Source organism: Mixophyes fleayi, chromosome 2, assembly GCF_038048845.1.
Source record: "Mixophyes fleayi isolate aMixFle1 chromosome 2, aMixFle1.hap1, whole genome shotgun sequence".
In the NCBI taxonomy this organism is placed as follows: domain Eukaryota; kingdom Metazoa; phylum Chordata; class Amphibia; order Anura; family Limnodynastidae; genus Mixophyes; species Mixophyes fleayi.
This window is the reverse complement of record NC_134403.1, coordinates 11,565,037-11,585,808: the sequence shown is the minus strand read 5'-3', so window position 1 is coordinate 11,585,808 and position 20,772 is coordinate 11,565,037. Positions and strand designations below refer to the sequence as shown.

General features: G+C 40.3%; 1 protein-coding gene across 2 annotated transcripts in view; it reads right to left on the bottom strand.

Moving 5' to 3' along the window:
- Window positions 1-1,355: 1,355 nt before the first annotated feature.
- The window catches only part of LOC142140690 (transient receptor potential cation channel subfamily M member 2-like), a 131,524-nt gene continuing 112,107 nt past the window's right edge, over window positions 1,356-20,772 (bottom strand). For both annotated transcript variants that reach the window (XM_075198478.1, XM_075198479.1), the window contains exons 26-34: window positions 19,888-19,969; window positions 19,289-19,446; window positions 14,464-14,540; window positions 10,176-10,271; window positions 7,721-7,807; window positions 7,183-7,288; window positions 6,756-6,857; window positions 4,550-4,660; window positions 1,356-2,330 (exon numbers count right to left, since the gene is read on the bottom strand). In XM_075198478.1, coding sequence (XP_075054579.1) covers window positions 2,205-2,330; window positions 4,550-4,660; window positions 6,756-6,857; window positions 7,183-7,288; window positions 7,721-7,807; window positions 10,176-10,271; window positions 14,464-14,540; window positions 19,289-19,446; window positions 19,888-19,969 — 945 coding nt within the window. In that variant the 3' untranslated portion in view covers window positions 1,356-2,204. The remainder of the gene's footprint in view (window positions 2,331-4,549; window positions 4,661-6,755; window positions 6,858-7,182; window positions 7,289-7,720; window positions 7,808-10,175; window positions 10,272-14,463; window positions 14,541-19,288; window positions 19,447-19,887; window positions 19,970-20,772) is intronic.

Here is a 20,772-nt window from a genome sequence, read left to right as displayed (position 1 = left end):
GAGTTAACATAAGCAAAGTCCTTTTAAACTTGCCAGAGTCAGGATTCCAGATAATGCAGAATGGTCAAACAAGCCGTGGGTCAGGGTACCAGAAGTTCAGGATGAATACAGGAACAACTATGATCCAAAGCTGCCAAACCAACTGGAACCAAGAACTGAATATGCACTGCAAGGATCCAGCCAGGACAGATTGGCAGATGTGAGTATTTAAAGGCTAGTCATCAGCATTTCCAGCTTACAGTTAAGTGAGGCAGCTCAACTGTTTTCAGAAAAACATAATTCCCATAGCGGCCTCTGGTGGGGAAAATGCAGATTTGCACTTATAAAGACTTGTGCAGCAATGGGTTACACCGTAACATAATGACTCAAAGTGATTATTTTATTATGGGCAACAAGGAAAACAATGATAAAAGAATGAGCCCAGTAACGTAAAAATATATTTCACCCAGAAAATATATTAAAAGTAGTGGACTGCACTTGTAACAATGACTGCTTTTTACTCTAAAGAACCACACAAATGTTCTCATATAAATATATATCTAAGAAGAGGATAAAGAGTATCCAGCGCTACTGCCTGTATTCACATATAAACTAAAATGTGCAAATAAATATAAATATTGTGATAAATATCAAAACAAATACTGATATTTTGCTCAGATTTACCAACAAATAATACAGCTGCAAGACTGTAAATACATGATCAATTATAAGAAGAGCGCTATGCTGCGAACATAAGTGGCGAGTACGTGTGATGTTCTTTGTGACTTTGGGAATAGGAGACATACACTGAACTCATGGAGACCGGGCAGTTTATTCTATTAATCACTGACTGTTTTTGGAAGTAGGAGACTGTCCCTCAGACAGTTCAGTAGTGGCCCCATTTTGCTCGGCTCTTTAGTTGGTAGTGGGCCCCATGTTGCTCGGCTGGTAGGCAGCCAGAGGGCCGCGTGTTGCTCAGCTGGTAGGTGGGCAGAGGACCGAGTGTTGCTCCGCTGTTAGGCAGGCAGATGGCCGCGTATTGCTTGGCTTTTAGGCAGCCAGAGGGCCACGTGTTGCTCAGCTGGTAGGCAGCCAGAGGGCCGCGTGTTGCTCGGCTGGTAGGCAGCCAGAGGGCCGCGTGTTGCTCAGCTGGTAGGCAGCCAGAGGGCCCCATGTTGCTTGGCTGTTTGGTTGGTAGTGGGCACCATGTTGCTCGGCTTGTAGGTAGCCAGAGGGCCGTGTGTTGCTCGGCTGGTAGGCAGCCAGAGGTCCCCATATTGCTGGGTTGTTAGGCAGGCAGAGGGCCGCGTGTTGCTCAGCTGTTAGGTAGCCAGAGGGCCGCATGTTGCTTGGCTGTTAGGCAGGCAGAGGGCTAGGCAGGCAGAGGGCCGCGTGTTGCTCGGCTGTTAGGCAGGCAGAAGGCCGTGTGTTGCTCGGCTGTTAGGCAGGCAGAGGGCCATGTGTTGCTCGGCTGTTAGGCAGGCAAAGGGCCGCATATTGCTCAGCTGTTAGGAAGGCAGAGGGCCACGTGTTGCTTAGCTGGTAGGCAGCCAGAGGGCCGCATGTTGCTCAGCTGGTAGGCAGCCAGAGGGCCCCATGTTGCTTGGCTGTTTGGTTGGTAGTGGGCACCATGTTGCTCAGCTTGTAGGTAGCCAGAGGGCCGTGTGTTGCTCGGCTGGTAGGCAGCCAGAGGTCCCCATATTGCTGGGTTGTTAGGCAGGCAGAGGCCCGTGTGTTGCTCGGCTGGTAGGCAGCCAGAGGGCCCCATATTGCTGGGTTGTTAGGCAGGCAGAGGGCCGCGTGTTGCTCGGCTGTTAGGCAGGCAGAGGGCTAGGCAGGCAGAGGGCCGCGTGTTGCTCGGCTGTTAGGCAGGCAGAAGGCCGTGTGTTGCTCGGCTGTTAGGCAGGCAGAGGGCCGCATGTTGCTTGGCTGTTAGGCAGGCAGAGGGCTAGGCAGGCAGAGGGCCGCGTGTTGCTCGGCTGTTAGGCAGGCAGAAGGCCGTGTGTTGCTCGGCTGTTAGGCAGGCAGAGGGCCGTGTGTTGCTCGGCTGTTAGGCAGGCAGAGGGCCATGTGTTGCTCGGCTGTTAGGCAGGCAAAGGGCCGCATATTGCTCAGCTGTTAGGCAGGCCGAGGGCCACGTGTTGCTTAGCTGGTAGGCAGCCAGAGGATCTCGTGTTGCTCGGCTGGTAGGCAACCAGAGGGCTGCGTGTTGCTCTGCTGTTAGGTCAGTAGTTGGCTCCATGGTGCTCAGCTGTCCTCAGAAGTATCTCTTTCTCATTAGCATAGAGAGGGATTTTGTGGTCCAGAAGCTGCCAGCAAAGCGATATCTCAAAATCTGATTGTTTCAAGTTCTACAAGACACAAAATTGTAACCTTAGTGTACTGGAAATCTGAGGCCACTCGGGTGAACAATCCTGTACTATACTGGTGATATTTCCTGTGTTTGTCAGCTCTAGAGCTGGATAATAATTGATAGCTAAAGAGGGAACAGAAACATTCTGAACTTTGAATGGAAAGGGCTTGGCCGTCAGAGCATGTTGGCACTTTAGTTCCATTAGCTCCAGCATGCTCTATTAGACATGAACATGCTGGTGCTTGTAGTTCTACAAGTGGCAACATGCCCTAGCAGTCAATGGCTGCCAGGGCCTGCAGGGACTTCTAGTTTCACAATCGTACTTAATGATTTTATGGCTTTTACACTATTACCCTGGTATCCACCTTAATAGGGGTGCTAGGATAGGTCCGAGTACAGTCATGGACAAAAGTTTTGAGAATGACACAAATATTATTTTTCACACAGTCTGCTGCCTCAGTTTTTCTGATGACAATTTGCATATACTCCAGAAGGTCATGAAGAGTGATCAGATGAATTGCAATTAATTTCAAAGTCCCTCTTTGTCATGACAATGAACTTTATCCCAAAAACAACATTTCCTCTGCATTTCAGCCCTGCCACAAAAGGACCAGCTGACATCAGGTCAGTGATTCCCTCATTAACACAGGTGTGTGTTGACGAGGACAAGGCTGGAGATCACTCTGTCATGCTGATTGAGTTAGAATAACAGACTGGAAGCTTTAAAAGGAGGGTGCTGCTTGAAATCATTGCTAACCATGGTTGCCTGCAAGGAAACACGTGCAGTAATCATTGCTTTGCACAAAGAGGGCTTCACAGGCACTGATATTGTGCTAGTAAGATTATAACTAAACTAACCATTTAACGCACCATCACAAACTTTAAGGAGAGAGGTTCAATAGTTGTGAAGAAGGCTTCAGGGCGCCCAAGAAAGTTCAGCAAGTGCCAGGATCGTCTCTTAAAATTGATTCATCTGCAGGATCGGGGCACCACCAGTGCAGAGCTCGCTCAGGAATGGCAGCAGGCAGGTGTGAGTGCGTCTGCGTGCACAGTGAAGCGAAGACTTTTGGAGGATGCCTGGAGTCAAGAGGGCCAGCAGTGAAGTCACTTCCGTTCAGGAAAAACATCAGGGATAGACTGATATTCTGCAAAAGGTACAGGGATTGGACTGCTGAGGACTGGGGTAAAGTCATTTTCTCTGATGAATTCACTTTCTGATTGTTTGGGGTATCTGGAAAAATGCTTGTCCAGAGAAGGAAAGGTGAGAGCTACCATCAGTCCTGTGTCTTGCTAACAGTAAAGCATCCTGAGACCATTCATGTGTGGGGTTGCTTCTCAGCCAAGGGAGTGGGCTCACTCATAATTTTGCCTAAGAACACAGCCATGAATAAAGAATGGTACCAAAACATCCTCCAAGAGCAACTTCTCCCAACCATCCAAGAACAGTTTGGTGACAAACAATGCCTTTTCAAGGATGATGAAGCACCTTGCCATACTGCAAAAGTGATAACTAAGTGACTCGAAATTTTGGGTCCATGGCCAGGAAACTCCCCAGACCTTAATCCCATTGAGAACTAGTGGGCAATCCTCAAGAGATGAGTGGACAAACAAAAACCCACAAATTCTGACAAACTCCAAGCCTTGATTAGGCAAGAATGGACGGCCATCAGTCAGTATGTGGCCCAGAAGTTGATTGACAGCTGCCAGGGCGAATTGCAAAGGTCTTCAAAAAGAAGGGTCAACACTGCAAATATTGATTCTTTGCATAAACTTAATATAATTGTCAATAAAAGCCTTTGACACTTATGAAATGCTTGTAATTTTACTTCAGTATACCATAGCAACATCTGACAAAAAGGTCTAAAAACACTGAAGCAGCAAACTTTGTGAATACCAATATTTGTGTCATTCTCAAAACTTTTGGCCATGACTGTACATGGGACTGGCTTTTCCAAGGGTGTGGAGGTAAGTTTCTCCCTTGGGAATTCCACCCCTGTGCTGACCAGGTTGGGACTGTGTCACATTATAACCCTATAAGATCAACTGGCTGAGCAAATAAAGCAATAGAAAAACAGTTAAGCCAGGACAGCCGGTGTGTGAAAGATTACAGTAGTCCAATATAGAGAGGCTAAGGGCCTATAACAAGTGATGGAATCCTTATCGGTGTTGGACAGAAAGAGGAAATACTGTGATGATTCAATTATCAGCATCATTTACCTGGCAAAGTCTGTCTACGGATTCTTTAGTGTCGAAGTGAACATTGATGGCCAAGGTCTCAATCCAGGAATTATCAGTGTTTCGTGGATCATCCAGGTACCCGTGGAAAACCTACCAGAGACATTTGTCACATCAGAGAGAACAAAATTGTGTGTCTACTTTAAATCTGCTCAGTCCATGTATCCCCCCTATTAGAGCTGAACGTGAGTTCCAGAAGTGTGCAACCCTGCTGAAGACTATATAAATAATGATGAAGAGTATATCAATAATCTATTATTTTATATTTCATTTCATAATATATGAGCATATTTAACCATATTTGAATGAGGACAGTGATTTTGCACATAATATCCCTTCCCCCACCTGTTACTATGGAACTTGTGAAAACCTGAGAAAGACAGGGCTTTTGATACAGGCTACATGCTGTGAGCACTTCCTGTGTAAAGGTCAGCTCCACCCAGAAGAAAAGCATCATGTTATGTAGCAAAGAGCACAAAGGCTCTCTTGTTGCCCTGCTCCCAGCCTAACAAAACATGCAGACTCAGCTCCTAGCTGAACATTCTGGAAAGTAAGTTGTCTGGGGTCTGGGAAGGCCCTGGCTAGTAGGAAAAATGTAATTGAATGGAAGGTGAGTGAACCTGGACATATATAGTTTTGTGATGGCTTGTAAATGGAGATAATTTGAATGAAGTGTAATATGTTTTTGAATGGAAGATGGTTGAATCTGGATATATACATAGTTCTGTGTGGTTCTGTGTTGGTTTAATGTTATAATGGAATAGTTATAAGGTGTAACTGTTTTGTTACGTTTTTTGAATGGAATTGTCTAAGTTCAGATAAAATGGAGTTAGTGAAGTTTTGGTCATGGTAACATTTGTGTTGGTTTCAAAAGTTGTGTTTTGGTTTGGTATGCATAGATGGATAGTGTTACATAACTGCATGTCTTGTAATAGTGTTGCTATGCTGTGTAGATATAACATAGGTAATGGTATGGTGTTAGTCTGATTTGTATGTGATCATGTAGTCTAGTAAGAACTGGGCCCTTTTGCTATGAAAGTTGCATTGGCAGTAAATTAGGCCATTACAAGCACATGCAGTTAAGATGGCTGACAATGTGCTGACTCTTGTAATGCTGTACAATTACTGGAGTTCCTGTTATATTTAGGATGGATTGTTGGTTTAAATGGTAGCATTTGTGACTGTTCCAAACGATACTTAGAATAGATGTCTTTTGTGCAAAATAGATATTTGTGGTGGATTTACAAGTATATTATAAGAGGTTTAAGAACTGGGCCCTGCTCATTGATAGTATTGTTCAGGAAGTGGTCAGATTGTTAAAAGGTAGTTTGTAATGGAAAACTTTGAAATAATGCGGTTTATTGCTGGAGATATTGAAATAGTTAATATGGCAATAAGGTGAAATACCATGTGTTTAGAGCATGCTGAGTTCAGACAATAGAGAAAATTAATCCAGAAGCTACCATGGTTGTAAAATGGCTGCCCTTCCCTTCCATGTAAAGGGAATGTGGATAGTGAATAATGGCTGTTGGACTTTGAAATGAAATAATAGGAGAATAAATGGTAACCGTTTATATGAGAGATGAAGTGTGAGATGAATGGAGTGTAGAGTGAGAGAAGATTTGGTTGTGGAATGTATGTTTGAATAGTGGGTTTTAAACTGAAGTCTAGCTCGTGTGTCCACACACACACACACACACACACACACACACACACACACACACACACACACACACACACACCTTTAGACAATAGCTAGTGAAAACACAGATACAGTGACATATATATTTATAAAACAGGCAATTAACTGCAATGTATTGTATGGAACTAAATCTGTTGAGTTTGCATAAATACACTGTTTACTGTTTTATAATATATGCATACATTTTACAATTAGAATGTTAGTTAATAATTCAATTAATTTTAAATGAAGCTATATCTTGTGTGTAGTTTTTCTTGAATATATGAGCATAAGTTATTATATGAATACTGGTCCTGTGGATTTAAGGGAAAATAAGAATTATATTTCTTAGGTTGTATCAGAATTACCTTTGCGAGGAGTTGATTGACAGTAATAGTCATTAGTAACGATATTCAATGGTCATCCATACATTTGCCAGACTATTAGAGAGATTAATACCCCATACTCTAGAATATGACCCTTTTGCAAACCCCCAAAACCACCAACCTTTGCTCCAGCGCCAAGCAAGGCTAGAAACTTGCCCAGGTATGACCGCTCCAGGAGGGTTTGGAATTTAATGGGAATCTGCTCTCCAGGGTCCAAAATGCCCTGCAATGCAATACACAAAAAATGTCCATAATGTTCTGCAATACACATTACCTGGAATGCACTGCAGGGCAAATTACCCAGAATGTACGGAAATACAATACACAAAATGATCACGAATGTCCTGCAATGCATAATACCCACAGTGCACTTCAATATACATTACCCAGAAAATACACAGCAACAAATTACCCAAAATGCTCAACGATACACATTACACAGTTCCTTGTGATCTATACAACATTGCTCAAATGGATCCTTGTAGTCTTGTGCCTGGATATAGGAACTTGTTACTGCAGTATATTATTGCAGAGAATTTAGTATTTACCCCAGGTAATGCCCACAGCTCATTTCCACACAGCCTCACTACCAAAACCTCCAAGTTCTTCCAGGTTGTCTTACTGTTGGCTAATCCCACCACGTCCGTGCTCCACCTGGGGAACGAGACACAAAACAGACATGTTAGAGAAGCATTAAAATGGACACCACCAATCAGACAGCTGCTCCATATAATTATAAACCTAAAGGAGCGGCGGAAATGATGGGGTCGAATGATCAAAAGATGAAATTGCTTAAAATTAAATATGGAATTTTTACATTTAGGTCATTAGAAAAACATAATTTGTATTCTGCTTATTGTATTTAGTATGATTACTGATAGAGTGCAGTACCTTCCTATAGCCTCTGATGGCGCTGTTCTGATTGCTCTCTATATAAAATATTTACATTTATGAAGAGCAGTAATAGAGTCACCTCCAGGCAACAAATCAATCAGGGTTTATTAGCCTGCACTCTCACAACCCATATATTTACCTACCCACATGTGTCACACATGTGTATAGGATTGTAGATGTATTACTCCTCACCGTGTCACTACTGGATGAAGAGAATGATTTGGTCCAAACCAGCGCAGGCTCCCCACTCCCCATAGTCCGGTGCGTCCCATTGGGTTTCTGAGGAATGTATAGCGTAATTATTACATTGCAAATGTGCACATGTTAGGACACACAGGGTTTTCATCAGATGACAAGTGCGCAGAAAATATCCTTTTCAATTCCATAAGAACTATAATCTAGAGACAATTACATAATGTACCCCATAACTTATCCTTGTAGAATTTTGCACATTAAACTAAGACAAGATCCGACATGGAATGGTGTCCTCTTCCCTGAGCTACAATCTGCTCAAATCCTTTCTTGCGCCCTCTGGCACCACCTCAGTCCTTTCCTGCACCTGATCCCACAAATTAAGATGATGTATCTTCTCCCACTCTACTACTTGTTCATTGACCCTATATCCCTCACCAATCAGTTGATCCCTGTTTCCTTTACTCATCCCAGCCACAACTAACATCTGTAATTTGTCTCTACGTATATTTTCATCATTATTCCAGAATGTGGTTATTATCCCTAATCTGGAACAATAAAATTATTTCCCAAACTCTCAGATTATTGTCCCATCTCTCAGCTCCCATGCTCTTCCAAGTTTCTGGAGAGAATTGTCGACACTGGTCTCGCATGCGTACTTTTTACTTAATTCACTTGCTTACTTTTCAATCAGAGGCTCCACTGCCATTACTTGCTTCTAATTCTCCTGGCCCTCTCTGTGAATTTCACACTTTTGAATAACTAACTTCTCATAAAACTCTACATTTTATAGGTCTGCAGGACACTGCCCTATCTTAGTATTCATTCTACTTATCAAATTGCTCTGTTTGTTTCTGTGGACAAACCTCCTCTCCGCATCCACTATATCTTTGAGAATCACACGACTTGGTGATAGGTCCTCTCCTCTTCTTTCCACTTGGAAAACTAATAAGCTTCTTTGTATTTCAGATTCATTATCAGTCCCTACATTGGTTGCCTGCAATTTACCAAATCTAATAAAATAAAATAATTCTACTAACATTTAAAGCCATTAAGAAAACCGCACTAATATACATCCCTTTACTGGTCTTAAATATCTTCCTTCCGCTCTGCCCAATATCTGCATCTCTCATCCACATTCATTATCTGCTTCCATTCCCGGACACAGGACTTTTTTCGAGCTGCACCTACTCTGTGGATTTCCCTCCCTCATACAACAAGATTATTCCCAGCCCCCAAACCTTCCAGTGTTCCCTGAAACCTCATCTCTTCTGACAGGCTTACCAAATTCCCAAACCACTCTCTTACCTTCCATAGGCTAGTCTGCATGATTAAACCTCCTACACATGTTATGCAAAACATACATGAATTCTTCTGTATTAAACAACCCTGAAAACTCAACTCCTTCCTAAATCAACCTCCTAATTTCAAATCAACATTGCTGTGTGATTGTATCATATATACCCACTAAGCACTTTGTCCCATTGTAATCTGGGTGTACCAATATAAAATATGTGACATTTAACCTCATCTATCAAACTCCAACTTTCCTATAGATTGGAAGCTTAAGAGCAATGCCCTCTTACCTCTTTGCATGTCTATTAATACACAAGCTACTTTTACTACTTGCTGTTTGTTCCTAATTGTAAAACTCTGCAGAGTTTGCTGGCACTACACAGATAAATATTAATTAATAACTCATTCGTTGGGAAGACGTGAGGTTGTGGGACAATGTAGTAGATGCAGACTAGTATTTTGTAATTAGGATAGCGATATTCAGGTTAAGAGCCTGGAGTTAGGATTTTGCCTTGCCAGTATTTTGGATTGGATAGGAAAAATGGCTAATTAGATGTGTATGGTTCATCCCATTTACAAGCACTGCAAATGGCATTGTATCATAGAAAACCTCTGCAGCATTCCCTCTGTACTATCAGTGTTGAGATAGGTCTCCATCCAGAAAATCCTGTAAATTGAGGATCTAGAGACAAGTGTCTAACACCAAAAGTTTGAAACTTGAATTTATGTTATAAGTAGATCTCTGGTTTCCTTGCTTTTTTTGGGCAAAGCTCGCCCCCAACCACCCACACAAAGCTGTGGGAGTACTATCTGTAAAAACCATGCAGAACTAGATTTACTCACAACAGCACACCAATTATTGATTTATTATAAAAGTCACAGAGCTATGGCTCATCCTAACAGGTCTCAACAACCAGTGTCAATATTCTCCAGGCACAACATCCTGAGGAACAGGTCTGTCAGGGGTGCACCAGAGATGAGCAAGTCTGGAACCGTGGTAGGTCCTAGGAGAGGGGCTTTAGGGTAAAAGATCTGGAGTTCTTGTTTAAAACTGTGTTCTTCTAAACATTAAAGTTAATAACTTGGAAAATATGAAGAAAAAAATGTACAGGATGGTTACACATCACTCATGGGCACAAATATAAAGTCAAACACTCACAGAGGTAAACCGTCCTCTACAGTATAAGTTCCACAGCAGCTACGGAAGTCAAGCAGGCCGTCTACTGCATTGTATTTCCTTGTCTTATGCTCCATCCTAGAAAAAGATATATACCAAGTATCAGATGCTTGGACTGTACACAATCTGCATAATGACCACGTAGAGGATTATTGTATAATTCTAAAATAATACCCAAGATATTTTGAGGTGGAGCAGACATGTCTAAGCACATAATATGTGGCACTATCTATGTACACCTCAGAATATTATAATCCCCATTATGTTACGTTCATTCGATTCCTTTTTGCATTTTAAATACAGCTCTAAATTAAATAAATATATTTATTTTGCCAGAGCAAGATAAATCATAAATTCAAAGTCTTACAAGCTGGTGGATACCTAGGCACTAATATCTGTCATATAGAGTCATTGACCCAAAACAGTCCACATCCAATATTGGAATGTCCAAGTAATAAGATTTTCTATTTTTTTTTCTTTCTATTATACTCCCAAATCAAAGATGACCATTTTAAAAACTTAAAACATTAATATTCCCAAAGGAATGTGATCAATTTAGCAAGTATTCCTACCAGATGTTACTGGGGACAAATCACAATTGTGTTATTATTATTAATATTATTATTATTATTATTATTATTATTATTATTATTATTATTATTATTGTTGTTGTTGTTGTTGTTATTATTATCTTTCATTTAGGAGGCGACATACATAGGGCAAGGGATAACAGTACAGGGTAACAATACATGGCATACAAGGTAGAACAGAAATAAAGTGCAATAAAAGAAAGTGCAAAGAGTATAAGCAAAGTGCAGTAAGTATAAATAATTACCAACTAGGCAGAGAAGGGTGCTCAGGGCAAAGAGGAAAAGTTACTTCCAGTGTACAGATAGAGGGAAGTGAAGGAAGGAGGAGGGCAGTGAAAAAGGGTTGTGCTAATGCCCAGTAGATTGGGCACCATATACAGGATGAAGGCAGACAGAGATGGACTATAGATGAGGAAAGATGGGGGTAGGGTGAAAAAAAGGAGAGAAGAGGCAGAGGGCTAAAGGCAAAGGAAAACAGGAGGTGAAGGACACAAAGTAAGGTGGAGTCCAGTGAGGAGGAGGTTGCAATAATCAAGGCGGGAGGTAATTAGAGAGTGGATGAGAGTTTTGGTGGCCTCAGAGGAGAGGAAGGGTCTGATCCATTAGTTAGTGTTAGTTTTTCAGATTCCAGAACCTTCACTGTAATCAGTTCCTCCAGAGTACATGTGGTGGGTGCCAGGTTGTATTGTCTCCTTCCCTTAAAATAATCAACGCTTTTCGATCCAATGAGGATTTTTCTCAAGGTAGGGGATGCTACCAGCATTAACCTCTATTTATAGTGATAATTAATCAATACAGAAAAACAATGCATGAATTGAATGCCATTCTTTCATATAACATATTCTCATTATAACATAAAATAGATCAATATATAAAATTAGGGTTACCATAGAAACTATTTGTAAATAAAAATATTACTTCCAATTTATATTTCCCATAATGTGGTAATCTACTGAGACCCCCCTCTAACGGTCTTTAAACATGTCATCTCTATTGTCCATAACTACGGACGCTACAAGATCACAATGTGCAAGGCTATCATCATAGATACCCGTCGAGCAGCTAAATGTCAGTATTCACAGTTCTTCTAAACTGGTTATATCTTCTTTCACTCATATCGTATTAATTATGAGACATAATATTTATATAATGTAATTCTCGATCGTTGTCACAGCAACAATCGACGCATATCATATAATACATATAACCACACAGAAGAGATATATATAAATATAGAAATAAATATAAAATAACTTAAGTCCATTTCATACACTTTCAGAAATTAATTATTCCAGAAACCATTTTAACTTTTTAACTCGATATTTAGACCCTGTGGTATCATCATCATCATCATCAGTTATTTATATAGCGCCACTAATTCTGCAGCGCTGTACAGATAACTCATTCACATCAGTCCCTGGCCCATTGGAGCTTACAGTCTAATTTCCCTAACATACACACAGACAGACACAGAGAGAGACTAGGGTCAATTTTGTTAGCAGCCAATTAACCTACTAGTATGTTTTTGGAGTGTGGGAGGAAACCGGAGCACCCGGAGGAAACCCACGCAAACATGGGGAGAACATACAAACTCCACACAGATAAGGCCATGGTCGGGAATCGACCTCATGACCCCAGTGCTGTGAGGCAGAAGTGCTAACCACTAGGCCACTGTGCTGCCCATGTGGAAGTGTTTTCATGTTTTATATATATATATATATATATATATATATATATATATACTTGATTTCATTTTTTTCTAGGCTAGTTTTAATATTGCTACTCCTACAATTTTCCTTTACTAGTTTGATTGCACAAAAATATGATAGCTCCTCTATGGAACATTTATGGTGATCTTTAAAATGCATGGAAACAGAATGACTGGGAAAACCTTTTTTAACATTATTAATGTGCTCTCCTATGCATGTTTTCAAAGCACTTGTGGCCTTTCCCACATATTGTTTCCCGCATTTACATTCGAGAAAAGAGATAACATCTTTAGAATTGCATGCAATTAATTATTTTATAGGATATTTACGTCCATCTACTCTCTAGTTGACTTTTGTAATCTTATTCACCTTACTTAAATTAGGCCTACATCCAATGCATGATTCACATCTGTGGAATCCTTTGGTATTAATCAAATTCCTATTTCTTTCTCTTGATAATGCAGTCTTCACTAGATTATTTCTTAAGATTGGGGCCTTCTTATATAAGCACTGGTCTTTCCTGGATGATAATTTTAAGGGAAAGAATCCTTCGTTAGAAGACTCCAGTGCTTTTTAAAGGCTTTCTCTACCTGTTTAAATTTAGCATTGTATCTAGTGATTAATGCAAGATTAGATGAATTCTGCTTCTTCTTTCCTCTACTATTCAATATTACTGATCTATCTAAATATTGAACTTCCTCTAGTGCTCTTCTGACCAAATCCTTAGGCGTATCCTTTTTTTTTTTTAAACAAAATTGATCCTTAAAGACTACCGCTTGTGTGTTGAAAAATTGTTCAGTAGAACAATTCCTATTAACATGTTTCGGCCAATTATGGAGATAGTGACTATTTACCTGAATATAGGCATTGCTATCAGTTGTTTTTTTTATATATCTTAGTTTGGATGTTCCCTTCTTTGATATAGACAGTCAGATCAAGAAAATTTACATTTGTTGAACTAATGTCAAAAGTAAGTTGAATTCTATAAAGCATGGTATTCAAATGGCAACAAAAAACATTCAACCCCTTTCTACTGACCCTCCATACAAAATTAATATGGCCGATAAATCGATACCTGTTTGTGTCCTGTCCAAATGAATTCCGTCTCCCAGTTTATAAATAAGTTGGCGTAACAGGGGGCCAACCTGGTACCCATTGCAGTACTGATTTCTTTTATGTAAGAATTCTTGTCAAAGAAAACATTATTATTACTTAGGATAAATCCAATTCCCTTTAGGAGGAATGATTTAAGATGTTCTTCACACTTCTTATTGGTAAGGGCTACATCTATGTTCTTAATTCCCATTTTATGGTTTTTAATTGTATGCAACAAACTGACATCAGCCGTGATAAGATAACCATTTTCATCCCATGGATTTTCTTTTAATTTTTTTCAATATATCAGTTGTAGCTCTCAAATATGCTCTATCTTCTTCCCCTATCGGTTTTAAATGGTGGTTGATAAACATAGACAGGTTGGATGTAATAGAACTAGTTCCAGCTATGATGGGTCTTCCCCCGTGATTTATCTTGTATATCACAGGCATTGTAGAGTTTTCTATTAAGTGAAATTGTGCCTCTCCCTTTGTTGTTGTTCCTCTCTCATAATACTCTTGCAATAATGTTTAAAAAAATTCTTAATCCTCTCTGTAGGATCGCCTCTAAGAATTATACAGAGAACAGAATAAGTGCTACTGTGCAGTTGTCCATAGATAAAGAATAAGGACGTATACTGAGAATTATACAGAGAACAGAAGAAGTGGTACTGTGCAGTTGACTAGTTTACAAACCAACCAACAAACAGAGACATTGGAATTGACAGGGGCTGCTAGTTTATAACTGTGTCCTTCAATGTATATAATGTTCCTTTCCATTAATACCTATACACATAAAAAATAAATCTCAGGCTTATTCTGCTTAATAACATAAAGGACAGTAAAGTGAGAAAATGACAACGTTTCTTTGACTTACTCTATTTTAGGGTCATACGTCCCCCGATCGCTTCTCTCAGCAATATGAAGTGGAGGATTATAGCCCGGGAAAGGTACCTGCAGATACAGCACAATGTGAGAAATTACATTAATATCCTCATTATATAGGAGATAAATCCTATGTATCATCATCATCATCTATTTATACAGCGCAAGCAAATTCTGTAGTGCTTTACAATTGGGAACAAACAGTAATAAAACAATTCTGTGTAATACATTCAGACAGAAAGGTAGGAGGGCCCTATCTGCAAGCATACAATCTATGGGACAATGGGAGTCCGATACAGGTGGTTAAGTGCTACTTATTGCTTTTTGGGCCAGTCAGAGAGCAAAGGTAAAAAGTGCTTAGTGATCTGTGTGATCCAGTCATACAGCAATGTTGTTCTAGCCGTTGTTGACTTGTGTGAAATGTGTAAAGAGAGGTAATAAGGTAACCTAGGGTGAGTGGTTGAGGAATACTATAAGCTTGCCTGAAGAGGTGGGTTTTCAGCGAGAGCTTGATGGTTTGAAGACTAAAGAAAAGTCTTATTGTGCGGGGAAAGGAATTTCCCAAAGTGGGTGCAGCCCAAAAAAGTCCTGTAATCAGGAACAGAAGCAGGTAATGAGTGTAGATGAGAGACACAGATCTTGTACAGAATGGAGGTGTCCACTTGGGAGATATTTTAAACAAGTGAGGAGATACATGTTGGTGCAGGTTTTTTTGAAGGCCCTGTATTATATTTGTAGAAGTATTTGATATTTCGTTCGGTGAAAAACAGGCAACCAATGTAGAGACTGACAGAGTGAATAAGCAGAGGAAGAACAAGGAAAATCAGTCTAGCCACTGCATGTAAAATAGATTGTAGGGGTGAGAGTCTGATTCGGGGAAGACCAGTAAGGAGGGAATTGTCAATGCAGGAAATGATGAGTGCATGAATTACATTTTTCGCAGTCTTGTGTGAGATATTTGCATATTCTGGAAATGTTCTTTACATTTATGTAACATGATTTAGATATAGAGTCGATGTGGGGAACAAAGAATAGTTCTGAGTCAAGAATAAGGCCTAGACAACAAGCTTGTGTGGTGGGATTTATTGTCATGGTAACATAAATAGAAATGTCAGGTAGGCAAATGATTGAGTTGGAGTTGGTGAGAGGACATCCAAGATGAAATGGCAGAAAGACAGTCAGTAACACGAGACACAGATGGTGAGAGAGCAGGAGCATAAAGATGATACTGTAAGCTAAAGGAGCTTATTAGTTTTCCAAGGGAAGTGGTGTAGATAGAGAATAGCAGAGGACCTAGGATTGAGCCTTGTGGTACTCCAACTGATAAAGGAAGAGGAGCAGAAGTGGATCCAGAGAAACTAATACCGAAATAGCAATTAGATAAGTAAAATGAGAACCAGGATAGGATAGTGTCTTGAAGACCTAAGGATTGTAGTGGCTGTATGAGAAGAGAGTGGTCAACAGTGTCAAATGCAGCAGAGAGATCCAGAATAATTAGAAGTAATGACATTTACATTTTGCAGTGATCAAATCATTGTCAACCTTAGTCAACAAAATCTTTGTGGAGTGTTGAGAACGAAAGTCAGACTGAAGAGGATCTAATAGGTTGTGTGAGGAAAGAAAGCGTGTAAAGCTAGCGTAGTATGTGTGTATCTCCTCCATGATTTGTAGGGATTGTAATATTGCAGTCTGCCTTTTCCAGGAGACTGGTGCCAGTTTATTTCTATTGTTTGTTTCTCCTGGTCCCTGTCGGTTCTCCTGTGATTCGTGCCTGTTTGATCTCCCAGTATCTGACTCCTATTTGGCTTAAAATATTGCATCTTTCCTTGTGACCCTGTTCCCGGCTTCGTCTGACTCTGCTCCTATTTACTATCTAGTATTGTTGTGGATCTACTGGCTTCTGACCCTGGCTTGCCTGACCTTCTTCCTGTCTGAGTCTTCTGTGGAATCATGCACCTGCAGTCCTCCAATTATGCATGATATCCAGTGTTTTCTGATTCCTCAGCTATACCTGGTAATCCTGATATTATATACCTGCAGTTCTCCAATAATGCCTGATATCCAGTGTCTTCTGCTTCCTAAGCAAAACTTGTCAATCCTGGTATCCTCTTCCTGCTATTTCTAAAGGACTTGTTATAGCTGTCTTTCCATTGACTGCATCTAGTTGATACATATGTGACCCATGTTTAAATAAAGACACTCCTTTTCATTTACACAGACTCTACGTAGTTTTTCCTAATAAACATACCTCCCTATATTCTCCATATACATAAATCCCTGTTTCCTCTATATACTGATATACATACCTCCATCTATCCTCCATATACATATGTAATGCAGAATCCAAAAATCAAATACATTTATTTATTTTAAAACTGTAAGGTTTTCTAGTGAGAGTAATCTTGTGTGGGGCAGCGACATCTGAAATAATTTTGAAAAAAACTGGGTGTTTATGTGTGCGGGTCAGTATGCAACTGCACGCCCCAAAATAACGCTATATTTTCTAATATTTAAAAATTTTCAATAATTGTCAATTTATAAAGGGTCTTTCGGTGACCATATTAAAAAAAGCATGTTTGTGTGTAAGTATTTTCTGGGCATTTTTGACATTCAGCGACCGCATGAAGAACATTGCAGCGGTTGCAAATAAATGTCATATGCCATGCCACCAACTAAAGAAAGCCATTAGATAAATTAAACAACAGCAAAAAATTAGTGTAAAGTGCAAGAGATAAAAATGTTGAAATACTACACACACACTAAATTTGGAAATTACACGGCATGAATCATGGACAGTGAAGAGGCAGTAACAATTAGATGTCATTAGATGGACAGAGGCATCAGTAGATATTTAGACAAGTAGATTATCTATTGTAAAGAGCTACGTAATTTGCTGTCACTATATAAATAGATGATGATGCTGAAGGTGGCCTGCATCCATACTGAAAACTACAATACATTTGAATGTTACAAGGCATTCATCATAGACAGAGAAGCTGCAGTAACAGGCAGAGGTCACTTGATGGCCAGTGGATAAATGAATAGACTTAGACATTTATAAAAGTAAATAGATGAAGTTGAACTGCATCTATACTACAAAACTTCAAAGACTACGGAAACAATACATTTTTTGATAGCCAGAGCATTCATCGGTAGCCAAGAGCAAGGATTCCTAACCTTGTTATACTTAAATGTTCTGTACCGTAATGATGCCCTGTTGAATTAAACTAGGGGACTCAAAGAATCATTACCCCTGGGTAAACTTTCTCAAATGCTGGGTTAAACAGGACTGCCTAAGATTTGCAGCAGTAGTGGTCTCCAAGAAGGGGTGCAGTCACACTTCCGCCAGATTTTGCATCGGCCATTGACCTATCACGAGCTGTCGCGAAAGCTGCAACGTCTTCAGTGTATCCAGATTGTGGCCGCATCCCAGCCACGGCCCTGTGCCAGGGCAACTGGGATGGCTCTCACACTGTCAAAGCATCCCTGCTAGTAACAGGCAGCCGGGGCACACAGCTGTAGATAAATTAACAGGCTGAGGCCATTGTATGGACAGTGGTATGAATGAATAGAGTTAGACATTTATGAAAGTAAATAGACGAAGGTAACCTGCATCCATACTACAAAAATTCAAAGACTACGCACACAATACATTTTTTAATAGCCAAAGCATTCATCGGTAGCCAAGAGAAGGGCTTTCATACTTTACCAGATTAGATGGCTGACAATTTAAGCTAAGTGATGGAATTAGGGAACCATATAGACTGGTTAATTATTTTTGGAACTAAATGGGAGAAAGCAAATGCAACAATGGCAAAATTAAAAATGTTAGCCCAGGGGGCAAATACTCGACTGAACAGCCTATTAGGAACATTTTGAAGAAAAAAAAAAGGTGGCCCGGTGACCCAGCCCAAAGTAGCCCACTATGGGACAATTCCAACTTGCACTACTTAACATTATGGTCTTGGTCTATCATCATCTGTTAAATGTCTACTGTTGCCGCTGTCCATCTAATAAGCTCTGATTATTGCCTCTTCACCTTCCTCTACCTTCTTGTCTAAAATGACCATCCTATTAGCCAGTGCTCTGCCACTATGCTTCAAAGTGATTATAGCAATCTTTGCACACAAATCTTGCTTGTTCATCATCTACCTCATCATCCTTTCAGCTAGAGCACAATCCCAAGTCATTCACAGGCAATCTACTCTTTGTAAAGCTGGTTCCACTAAGAAACATACCGGTGTCAATCTGTTTAGAAAACTCATCAAGATAATTTTTGGTATTCAGCGACCTCATGTAGATACTTTATGCACACTGCTGTGCCACTAGGGATTGCATCTTTTATTAAACTGTCATGTATTTGTGTCGTTGCTCTGTCACTAATTTAAGACAGCCTGCTCGCTGCAGCCTTTGGCCAAAATTGGTGAAATTTTGAGCCATTGCATATAGACTGTAAAATGAATGTTAATGCTATAAATAGCAATGTAGGAACAAAATCAGTGCAAAATCACATGATTTTATCTATTTTGACAATTTTTCATTAAATCCAGATGCAAAACCAAAACCAAAACATGAAGGTGGTTTTAGAATCAAAACAATAAGCAAAACCAAAATACGGGGGTCCACGCACATCTCTAATACATACACGCCTCCACTATACATATCTCCCTGTTCCCTGTATCTTCCATTTACACATCTATACATACATGTCTTCCACCACGCATATAACTTCCCTTGTTCCCTATATATCACACATATATCTCCATGTGTTCTCTATATATATATATATATATATATATATATATATATATATATACCTCCCATGGCACCAGCTCATCCGGTACCGGGTAACGTGTCTCACTGGAGTCTGGATACTGCAGGATCCTAGAATTCACATGGTACAAACACTGCTTTTCCCCGCTGGGTTCAGATCCCAATGTGTCTTTTCCTTCAGAATCTGTAGAGGCGCTGTCTACTGCCCGGGCCGGGAATGGAGGAGGCAGAAGAGACAGGTTAGGGTGTGTGTGTGTGGGGGGGCTTATAATCAACAATCTCCATCCTAAATACTAATATAATATACATATCTCAGTCTGTTTCTTCCTAGATACTAGGATAATATTAGATATCTCTCCCCCCACATATAAAAGTATCATATATTATATATATCCTTCTCTCTCTTCCTAAATGCTGGTATAATACACATATGTCTTTCCCACTGTCCTACATCAGTCCCAACTATCTGTCTATCTTTTCCCACTGTACATAATATACCCCGGCTGTCATTTCCCACTGTGTATAATATATCCTCCGCCCATCTCTTCCCACTGTAAATAATATACCCCCCATCTCTTCCCAATACACATTATACCCCCATCTCTTTCCACTGTACTAAAGATTCCCCCCATCCATCTCTTACCTGGAATCTGGGTTTTGCTGCTAAATCCTTTCTCTGTGAGCGCAGAAATTATCCAGTTGAGGTATTGGGTGGACTGCTTCATCTATCACAGAAGAGGGGGGTCGTTACTAGATGTGTATATAAACGAGATACTGCCAGATTTATAGTGGAACTAAGACACCTGAAATCACCAGACAGTATGGGGATAATGACTTACCAGTATCATTATTATTAGCTATCTATATAACACCACCATGTTATGTACAGTGACTGTGTGTGTATCTGTATTCCTATACTTGTAGGGACATTGACCTATTTGCACACCAAAACTTTGGGGACCTTGATCATAGTGGGGTCAAAAAATGAGGTCCCCACAAACTTAACCAATACTAGTCAATGCAGGAGTCCTTACTAAAATACACAGTAAAGAAATCTGGCAAGTCCCCGCGAGTCATTTTTGTCGGACCAAAAGTGTGCATGTGTGTCTGGTGTGGGGGCGAAAATGTGTGCATGCCACCACTAGAGGACAGTGGAACACACGTATGTTCAACTACATGCGAAGAGAAGGAAATTACAGCTTTCCTGCCCTATTACACCAACGGGGATAAGACATGGTCACATCCGTCTCCTGCTGAAAGTATAGTGGAGACAGTGGAGCATGACACAGTCTAGTGGTGGTTCCGACTTTAGCCCGGAGAGCAATGGAGATGAGCATGCCCCTGACACTCCAGAAGCGAGTGCTTCAGACACCAACTGTGATGCACTATTGCGTGGCAGTGGACAAAGCGTACATAGAGATGTGTTCTATGCACAACGATTTTTTGACCTGATGGCATGTGTGTTTTAAACAAAGAGAGACGGAAAGGTGCATGCAATTGGCACATATTCAGATTAGAGGAAGCTTTG